The 10,000-nt window shown below is 50.5% G+C and overlaps 2 protein-coding genes across 3 annotated transcripts in view; one reads left to right on the forward strand and one right to left on the reverse strand.

Annotated features, from left to right (window-relative positions):
- Positions 1 to 146: 146 nt before the first annotated feature.
- Positions 147 to 6,637, reverse strand: LOC126573187 (WASH complex subunit 2). Its single transcript, XM_050233123.1, has 4 exons — positions 6,498 to 6,637; positions 5,639 to 5,731; positions 1,220 to 5,570; positions 147 to 1,150 (listed from the first exon to the last, which is right to left on the reverse strand). Exons 1-4 carry the CDS (start codon positions 6,498 to 6,500, stop codon positions 1,002 to 1,004), a joined length of 4,596 nt encoding a protein of 1,531 aa, XP_050089080.1. The 5' UTR covers positions 6,501 to 6,637; the 3' UTR covers positions 147 to 1,001.
- A 476-nt stretch (positions 6,638 to 7,113) lies between these two features.
- LOC126573206 (PRKCA-binding protein) overlaps positions 7,114 to 10,000 on the forward strand; it is a 3,252-nt gene continuing 365 nt past the window's right edge. Inside the window, exons 1-6 of one of the 2 annotated variants that reach the window (XM_050233162.1) lie at positions 7,114 to 7,225; positions 7,671 to 7,801; positions 7,911 to 8,324; positions 8,653 to 8,764; positions 8,840 to 9,201; positions 9,270 to 10,000. The exon at positions 9,270 to 10,000 is cut by the window's right edge and continues 365 nt beyond it. In XM_050233162.1, the coding sequence (XP_050089119.1) occupies positions 7,728 to 7,801; positions 7,911 to 8,324; positions 8,653 to 8,764; positions 8,840 to 9,201; positions 9,270 to 10,000 (1,693 nt within the window). In that variant the 5' untranslated portion in view covers positions 7,114 to 7,225; positions 7,671 to 7,727. The remainder of the gene's footprint in view (positions 7,226 to 7,670; positions 7,802 to 7,910; positions 8,325 to 8,652; positions 8,765 to 8,839; positions 9,202 to 9,269) is intronic. The other variant, XM_050233163.1, reaches the window with a different exon arrangement.

A 10,000-nucleotide genomic window follows, 5' to 3' on the forward strand; every position in this document is an offset into this window, starting at 1 on the left:
GCTCATACCGTTTATCTGCCACTGCTGCTGAAGTTTCGTGGCGATTTGAACGGAGAGGGGGCATTTCCGTTAAAAAGGCTTAAAAGAATCTTCAACGTACTGCTCGTTGGAATTGTGATTCTTTCGTGAACACAAACGCGCTGGAATATGTATTAATCCATTTTATTTTGTTCCACATCTCCGCACACATTAACAATTCTCAACCATTTTCTAACATTTATCTATTTAAACAATAATTCGCCTGAATGATAGCGTCGAATTCTGAAAAGTATCTTTCTTGCACCGGCTCATAGGTCGTCACCCTTGGGGAGAATAAACAGTTACAGCGAAGGAAACAAAAGAATGGGAATGTTACACGTAAAGCAAACGTTTGATCGGTTATAGAGAACAATAATAGCAAATCGTGGCTAATAACACCCAGATCTAACGGCGGAAAACGCAGGCATGCAAGCAGAATACTCAAAATCGCAACAAATAGGCCATTCATGATGGCCAGGATTATTGAATGTTTCTTAAAAGTAGCGTATATGTAGAACTGAAACCAGTGGAATGTTAAATGATCGCAAGCGAATGGAGAAATGAAACCGCCCTTTTAGGGATATCTCGGTTGTTCCTGGGCTGGGTACGCATACAACTTAGCTAAGAACGTTGATGATAAGAGAATTTGGATCAAAATTATAATCATAGCATTGTGACTAGAGCATACAGAGACGGGCACGATAACGACGACGGTAATATCGATCCCCAGCAGCGGTATGCCTATGTTTCAGTTTTGGTTCTTTTGTTTTCAATTTATCCAGCCGGTTCGCGAGGATCTAGCGATCCGATTGGTCCAATTTTGCACCATTTTTAACTCGCTTATCTGATATATAAGGAAGCACGCTTATGAGTCCTTTCAGTATGTGGCACCACAGGCAAAGGTGTGCGCCTACTGCTATCGCTATCTTATCGCTGACGAATCCAAAGGCGTCCCTGCGGCATGTACTGACCGAGGCGGCATCTTACGAGTCCAGCAAATCAGCCAAAGGATCATTTACTACTGGCGTTGGTGTTGCTTTCGCTGTCGATCGGGTAACAGCGTCGCCGGTGAGTAGTTTGCTTCGCTCAGTTGTTGTACGTCGCTCGCTCGATGGCTTCGGAACTATTGTTTCTGTAAAGAAATGTGCAGGAATAGCTTAAGAAAATTTAAATCTGATTGTAAAAAAACGCTGCTACTCACTTGGTTTGCTACCGAAAAGATCGTCATCATCGTCAGCGTCATCGTCATTCCCAAACAAGCTACTTGTCGTTCCTTTGGTGGTCTTCTGTAGCGCGGCCGACTTCAGCTGCCCGACGATGGACGAAGCTGCGGCCGTGCCACCTTTATTACTGTTGCTAGGCTTTGCGACTTTGCTGACGCCGAACAGATCCTGCTCGCTGCCTGCAACATCGTCGTCCTCATCATCACTACCAAAGATGCTGTGAACTTTGGCACCACCGCTGGTTACCGCCTGCGAGGGCTGCCGAGACTTCGATGCTACCGCCAACGGGGCCACCTTTGTGGGAAGCTTACTAAACAGATCGTCGCCGGCATCGTTCTCATCGTTATCACTATCACCAAATATAGACTTTGAAGTTTGTGAAGGAAGTACCTTCTGCTGTGGGTTTACAACTTTGTTCACCGGCGTGTCTGTTCCTACAGCCACTGGCGGTCTTGCTACACCAGTGGTACGTGCACTCGCTCTTAAACGATCTTTTGCTGGATCCAGCACCGGCTCTGGCGTGACAGGATAGACTGCTTCGATATGTTCAATTTTCTGTTCAGATCCGACGACTATCCGCCGATCCTCGGTACCGTTGTCAGCCGGTTGATCGTCGGTCAACCCATTTGTATTGCCTCGAAGGACCCGCCGAGAAGGAGGCTTTCGTTTTGTCGGTATACGTGCCCGGTCCTTGTTTAAGCTCACTAGAAGTTTATCATCAATCGGTTCGCGCTTCAGCGCAGAACCTGCTGCCACTGATGCTGCTGCTTTCACCTTTGGTTGATCATCATCTAACACTTCGGTTGTTGCTTCCGTTGAGCTACCGCTCGTTGCCGGTGGTTGTGGCCGCCGGGCTCCGGGTAAAAGGGCGGCCACATTAATAACCAGTTTTGTGTTGAGCTTGTTGCCGACCTTCTTCGGACGGTTGCTCGCGTTGGAATCTTCGTTAGTAGGAAACGGTGGTAATGACACGGACTTGTCGATTGAAACGATTCTTTTATCAAACGGGCTAACACCAGGTATCATCATCGACACGTCCACACTTCTGTAGTTATCCACATCGTCCGGCGGTGGCTCATCGTCGAACAGGTACCGATGGCTGCCAGCTGTGGACTCCTTCGGTGGGAAACCTAACGACTGCGGTTCGTCGTACACGTGCGGAGAGGAGGCGCTATCGTCCGTGGGCAGTGACAAATCGTTGTTCCGAGCGGATGAGGTTAGTTGTGGTGGTCCTTCGTCAGAATCCAGCCCGTCCATATCGTCCGGTGGTGGCACGTCATCAAAGAGACCGATTGGGCTAAAGTTTAAGGCACTTTTCGGTTCAGACTTGGCAGCTTCCGCTAGCGGTGCTGGTGTCCTTGGCTCATCTGCTACACCAGGAATCGCATTCGTGTGCAACAGGTAATCAATGTCATTCGCAATCTGTGGAACGTTGCTTTCATCACTAACAAGGTTTGTCTCAACGTTAGATTCAGGCATCAATGGAGGATCATTGAATGGAGAATTATCTGGCTTTTGAGATGCACTAACGGGTTTATCTTCAATTGGCGGAGTCTCTAGCTGTTGCCCCTCGTCCTTTGAACTGCCTGCCACTGATGATTCATCCGAAACGTATTTTCTAGAGACCGCAATTGGATCAATCATTTGATCTTCCATCGGTTCGGGGTGTGGTTTTTTGTCGTTCTCTTTCTGATCATTCTGTGCCACGGGGTTGCTTGTGACGAATAAATTTGCTTCTCCTTCCATAGACTCAGTTGTCGCGGAAATGGATGTTACATCTTCCTTCCTTGGTTGATCAACGTTCGAAGATTCTGACGCTACGCTACTTGTTTGAACGTTTTCTGCATTAGCATCGTTCGATGCATTCCCGGCCTCCGACACCTCGGCTGCACTTTGCAGTTCCCCATTGCCATCATTAGTTTGGCCAGTAAAGAGGCCATCAGCATCGTCCCCTTGTTCGCTCTCTGTATCGGAGTGAAAGATTGATTTTTTCATAATTGCACTCCTTATGCTAGTCTTCCCAGTTGCAGGAATCTCGGATCGAACGCCAACAGTCGTCGTATCATCGGTAGCCTTCGATGCAGAGTTCACCGGAACAGGATCCTCAACAATCTGTGGCGGATCTGGCTCTGGTTTAGGTTCACTAACAGGCATTTTGTTATTGAGCTGCGCCGTAATGCCACCAATACTGCTTCTGCCACCACCAAACAGTGTATCATCATTTTCATCGTCTGAAGGAGGTTGATCATCGAACAGGGACACTCGGGCTTTAGGTGCGCTCTTCGTCGGTCCATCGGTAACAGCCGCTGAAGAGTGCGATGGCTTCATTTCAGGTTTCGCTTGGATTCCAAACAGACCATCATCACCAGACGATGCTTCGTCTTCAAAGATGGATTTACTACTTTTCTTTGCCGGTTCATTGTTTGGTTTGCTCACTTCCGACGGTGTGTCCACCTTCTGCCGGAGGGCCTCCAGTTTGTTCTTCACGATACTGGCGGCATTACCGAACAGTGCATCATCGGCTTCGTTCTCCTCCTCTGAACTATCACTGAAGATGGATTTGACCTTCTTTTTGTCCGCACTTTTGGACACTTCCGCAGTAGTAGGCTGCGCTATCGAAAGGGGTGCCGGCGCTGGCATCGCTGTTCTACTCGTGCGACCGAACAGCAAGGCATCATCCGTATCCGATTCGTCGGAATCATCGAAAATGGATTTTTTCTTTGCCGGACTGCGATTGTGGGGAGTGGCAAAGCGAGCAGCGATCGGAGGGATCGGTGGTAGTTCACTTCTTCCTACAACGATACCATCATCATCATCACCATTTTCGTCGTCGTCGTCAAAGAGGTTCACAACGGATTTTTTGGTCACTTGTTTCACTGTTCGCGCGTCAGGGTCCGGTGGTTGTACCGCTCGTACAACCGTAGACGGTAGCTGGTCGGATTGTTTCGGAACGTTTGGTTCGGTTTGGACGCGTGAAGTGTCCTGCCCATTCCCCGGAACGCTGTTGGCTGGTTTAGGGTGTTCCCGAACTGCCGGCTGCACTTGTTGCTTCCGGAAATTGTTATTCAGCTCATCCACCACCTTCGTCATCGATCGTGGATTTGTTTTTGGCGGAAACCGAGGTGCGTTGCTTGGTGCTACGGTTGGCTCAGTTGGCAGGGAGTCGTTGTTGTTGCGAACGTTATTCATTACATCAGCTTCGTCTTCGCTATCGATGAAAAGATTGATGGTTCCGCGGCCAGTTTCGGATTCTCTCTTTCCACTCGGTTGCTCCTCGAAAACTGGTGGTGGTTCGTCGTCGAACAGATTGACCATTTTCCGTGTTGGTTGAGATGTACCACGGAAAAAAGAATCTCCGGTCGTTGCGGGTTTTACTCTCGGCTGAGCAATTGGCGTAACGATCTCTTCCGGTGACGCATCAAACAGTCCCTTGTCGAATCGATCAGCTGTCGTCGGACCATTTGGTTCCATTTCGTCCGGTGGTTCCTCGGGAAAGAGACTGGGAGGTTTCAGGCCTCCACTAAGCCCGTGACCAATCGGTTGCACCGCAGGAAACAAAGTGCGCGGTTTGGAAGAGCTAGCGTATGAGTACACGGACGATGCGTCGTCACCAGGGTGATCGATCGAGTAGGTCCGCTTTCGGGGGTCTGTGCCCCAGATGGAGCTTTCCGATTCCGACGGTGTTTGGTTTTTGCTGTTTGGCTGGGACGGAAACATTCCGTCCGTGTCGCTCGATGACTCCGAGTATTCCTCCTTGCGATCGGAGCTCGATTCATCGTCTGAATCAATTAGCCCGACGTGCCACTTACTTTGCCACTCTTTTGAACCGATCACGTGTGGCAGAGGCCGTTCAATGAAGCTGAATCGCGGCACCGCTCGCATGATCGTTGGTTTACCGCTACCGACGACACCGCCACCTTCGATCACTAACGGCATAGCACCGCTACCGTTTCTACCATCGTAGTCGTCATCGTCGTCCTCGTCGTCGTCACTACTAGAGTCACTGCCCAGATGGAGGCTCACTTTCTCATAACATTTGTACATTCCTTCGATCGATCGTTCGACGGCCGCCTGGATCATGTCGTCCACGGTAGAGTCCTGTTGTTCCGCTTTGGCTTGAGCCTTTTCCTTCTCTTCTTCTGCCTGCTTACGACGCCTCAATCCGTAGAAACTTTCGTCGTCCTCCTCGACGCGATTCTCGACGAATTTCACCTGCTCGACGGCGGACAGCTGATTGAGGGTATGCGCCAGCTTCAGCTCAGTCTGGTCCACCTGCACCATGAGACCACTGAGGCTATCCCGTGTGTTGCTGCATTTGTCCTCGAGATTCTACAACAGATGAAGAAAGGACGTCAATGTTGACCACTCTGGTGGTTTGTCGCTTACGCGTGGTGTACCTTAGCGATTGAGACCATGTACTGCAGTAGCTGCCCATCCGATTCGAGCGACCAGTTGGGAATGCGCTGCCGAAGATCCTCTGGTGTGAGGCCCTGCAATGGGACGGAAGAGTGGGGTGGAGTCGAATTTGAAAAGTCCGGTTTCACCAAAACCATAAACCCTGGCTGGCTGGCACGCGCGATTGCCTCGGTGCGCATCACCGCTTTTTTGGCCAAATCCGATACGCCGCGAATCGCGAATGGGGGCATATATTAAGGTTTATCACTTTATTGAGTTTTCTCCGTCGCCGCGAGCTGGTGCTGTGTGTCAATTGTCGGAGGAGAAACCTCGATTAGCCCGAGTGTGATTCATGTTTGCGTGATAATGCTGGTTTAGCGGCGGGACCCGGCAGGTTCCGCCCCTCTGCCAGCCTCCGGTTTCGTAATGCTGCGGAGGAAGAGTCTCCCCCCCGGACGATGCTCATGCTCACTGATATGGCGCATCGGCCAGTGATCATCAAAGGAGGCCGAAAGATCGTGTGGAAATTAGGGCTAGATCTATCGTCGTTATCAAGAACCATTGTCAGGCGGAGGAGCAGGGAACAGAGGACCGTACCATTTTCACTTCGTTCGTCGCACCCGGAGAGAAGCACTTATCGCACGAAATTGACTCGCACCACCGGAATCTTCGCACGCATCGTACGCACTCTAGCCACAGGCTGGCTACTACAAGGAATCTACTTAGTATACTTAGTTTCACTGCAGTTAAAAGGTTTCCTCACAGATTACTGCGAGGATCACAACCCACAAAGTGGGTATAGGAACCAGGTGAAGTCATCCCGAACCGATTTTTCGTGGTTTTCCACCTCGTCTGGCTTACCATTCCAACGGGATCCACGACCAGAGTGCAGTTTGTTGGTCTAGTGCATGGAGTGGAGCAGAAATGGTAAGAATTTCGCCCTTTTTACAGCGATTTTACGTGGTTTTACGAGCGATTTTAAAAGGTACACCAAAAGTACACCACTCTTGGAGCAAAAGGTAAACGAAAATGCTTTTTCTCACTCACTCTCTCCTACAGGAAATCGGGCAGAGTGAGATAAAAAATTGCTCAAGGTGGGTCCACACGAACCCCGAACAACGCACTGGAGCAAGAAAGTAAACTACACCGAACGGAATTCAAGCTCGTCCCGGATTATCCTGCTTCCGATTCGGCAGTTTTATTCATTTTCAGCTGTTTTTGCACAATACCTTCTCTGATTCTCTTTTGTGAGAGAGCCAGAAGGCGAATTAACTGCAGCTGCTTTGTGCGATTGTTGCACCCCTTTATTGCCTCCCCTTTATTTTCTAGCCGATCGTTTTGTTAGCTACTCGGGAGGATGCATTTTCCACGCCGGCGGACCGCGGAAATTCGATCGATTTCCGAAGTTCTCCGAAGCGTGTTTCGGGGCGGGAGCGGCCATGAGCAGTACCCAAGTCAGTCAGTTGTCGGGTTGCATAGCGACTCCTATTGTTTCTTTCCGGTGTGTGGCCCCGGTGTTGCCAATCCATTGCGCTCACCATGCTCCAGGACAGCTACGAATATGATTACTTCTACGAGGAGGATAAAATGTAAGCTTTTAACCCGGTATTCGTCGTGAATCCCGTGCTCTGCTTCAATTTTTACTTGTTTCAATTACTGCCCCCCTTTATTCGGTTGCAATGTTTCTCCGTTTGTATTGTTCCGTTCGCTGTGAATTGGTGTCGTGTTTCTTCAACTAAATGCTCAAATTTGTCCATGGCTTCTGGCCATGGGTGGACCATGCTTTCCGTGTTCATCAGCAATTGTTTCAAAAATTGAGGCCCCAAACAGAATAACGCGGAAAAATAAAGAAACCATATGGTCACTACTTGTTTGCATACGCGACGCAGATAAAGACACTCTTCGCCATCGCGGCCCCTTTTACGCATGCTCCACATTTGTACGTTTCGTTCGTTCTGATATGTTTTGCTGCCTGCCTGCCTGCCGTGTTCGATTGTTGGATAAACTCGTACCTTATCGCCGTCCTTGCCGTAGCATTAAGTTTGAAGCTAAGAATTAAAGGATAACAAGTGCCTACGGTCGCCCTACACGATGGCTGAAAGCCCAACTGGCACGTGGTGTGATGAATCAACTGCACTTTTGCTGTTTGACGAAGCAGGAGACAAGTGAGTAGAAGGCCGACGATCCGTGGTACTTCGAACGGAGCACTACGAGCGGAGAGACTTTTCATGGGCTTCCTTCCCTTAACAACCCGGGATTCAACGGGGCGCACAGGACTGCGACCGATACCGGATCCTGTCGTGCGACGAACGTCGAGGGAATCATTGATGCACCCCCGCCGAGTGGCTTGATGGGACCACTGATCGATATGGATAATGGCAGGGGTGGTGCTACCAGCACCCGCAGTAAGCTACTGCCCCGTATCGGTCGCCGGAAGGACAGCAAAAGGAACCAGGGCTTCCTGGAGGAACCAGTACTACCGGCAGGCGCTGGAGAAGAGCAGCATACGGAGGAAAACCCACCCACCGATAAGCAAACGAAGGAAAACTCGAAACCAAGCACGACACGCTTGGAGGAGATTGCATTTGCCACGAATGACGACCTTCCGGATCCGGTGTTGTATGCGGACGGTTGCGTCGATGATAATAAGATAATTATGCTCTGCCAGCGCCAGGAAATGGAGCGTCTGTAAGTGTGTTGTTCGGCTGGTTCCGTGACTGCCGTTAGTGTGCTCTGGGTGTGTGTTTGAGTGTGTGTGCTTGCATTTGTGGACTACGCTTATCTATAGATAGTAGAAGATGCATTCAGTGGCGAGTGCTTCCACGAGTCCTACCTTGAGCTTTGCCTTGTTTGAGTGTAAGTGCCACGGTTCGAATTGCTTTATTGAGTTTTGATTATGGCTTGGCTAGAGTTGACTTAAGTTCGTCCTTGTTAGGAGTATATACTCACTGCTATCTAACCACTAGTGTGTCCCCTGGCACGGAATTCAGCTTAATTTTATCCTCCTTCCGCCTAGGGGTATGACGGTTAGCTCGGGAACCGTCATTATCAAAAAGGATACCAGTAACTTGATCGGCATAAGCATCGGTGGAGGAGCTCCGCTGTGCCCCTGTCTATACATCGTCCAGGTATGTCCTTGCATAGCATAAAGATGAAATCCCAAATGGGCTGATCGTTTGTTTGTTTGTTTTTTGCGGCCAAAGGTTTTCGATGGAACTCCGGCAGCCCGCGAAGGTACGCTGCAGAGCGGTGACGAGCTGCTAGGAGTCAACGGTGTGTCCGTGAAGGGCAAAACGAAGGTGGAGGTCGCCAAGATGATTCAATCCGCGACGGACGAGGTGACGGTACACTACAACAAGCTACACGCGGATCCAACGCAGGGCGAAACACTGGATATCGTGCTGAAAAAGATGAAGCACCGGCTGGTGGAGAAAATGTCCAGCAGTACCGCCGATACGCTCGGGCTATCACGGGCCATCCTGTGCAATGATTCGCTCGTCAAGCGTCTCCAGGAGCTGGAACGAACCGAGACGATGTACAAGGGTTTGGTGGATCACGCGAGAAGGTAGGTTGGGGGGCACGGTTACGGGGCAGTGACCGGTCGATATCACGCAAGTCCGTCTCCTTTCACAGAATGCTGAAGGCCCACTTTGATGTCCTGCAGACGTACCAGGCGTTCGGTAATGTGTTCGCTTCGATCAGTGTACGGGAACCACAACCTCGCGCATCGGAAGCGTTCCGTATTTTCGGTGAGCTCCACCGGAGTATGGAGAAGGACGGCATTAAGATGATCAAATCCCTGAAACCGATACTGGCCGACATGGGCACCTACCTGCACAAGGCCATTCCCGACACCAAGCTGACGGTGAAGCGATATGCCGACGCCAAGTTCAGCTATTTGTCGTACTGTCTGAAGATCAAAGAGATGGACGACGAAGAGCATGGGTATGCGGCCATCCAGGAGCCACTGTATCGCGTCGAGACCGGGAACTATGAGTACCGGTTGATACTGCGGTGCCGCCAGGAAGCCCGGCTTAAGTTTGCCAAGCTGCGGAGCGATGTGCTGGAGAAGATCGAGCTGCTCGAGTGCAAGCACGCCCGTGATCTGGCTAGCCAGTTGCGCAAGTTCATCGAAGGATTGGCCACGCTCGCCACCGAGACGGTGGAGCGGTTGGAAGCGATACCGAATCTGTTCCCGATCGAGGTGGATTTGAAAGCCAGCGCATTTCAGTACAAATCGGCCATCAAGTTCCAGGCGGAAGAGTACGTGGACGATGTGGAAACGGTACAGGCGGAGGAAGCGCTGGAGGAGCGGGACGCGAAGGTACGATCGGAGAGCCAACGGCCGCCAACGGCAACTGACG

This window comes from Anopheles aquasalis, chromosome 2, assembly GCF_943734665.1.
Source record: "Anopheles aquasalis chromosome 2, idAnoAquaMG_Q_19, whole genome shotgun sequence".
In the NCBI taxonomy this organism is placed as follows: domain Eukaryota; kingdom Metazoa; phylum Arthropoda; class Insecta; order Diptera; family Culicidae; genus Anopheles; species Anopheles aquasalis.

Excerpts from the sequence above, each read along its gene's own strand:
- LOC126573187 (XM_050233123.1), bottom strand. Across the intron at positions 5,571-5,638 it reads ACATGGTCTCAATCGCTAAG|AATCTCGAGGACAAATGCAG; the intron begins GTACACCACGCG and ends CATCTGTTGTAG. Across the intron at positions 1,151-1,219 it reads TCTTTTCGGTAGCAAACCAA|AAACAATAGTTCCGAAGCCA; the intron begins GTGAGTAGCAGC and ends ATTTCTTTACAG.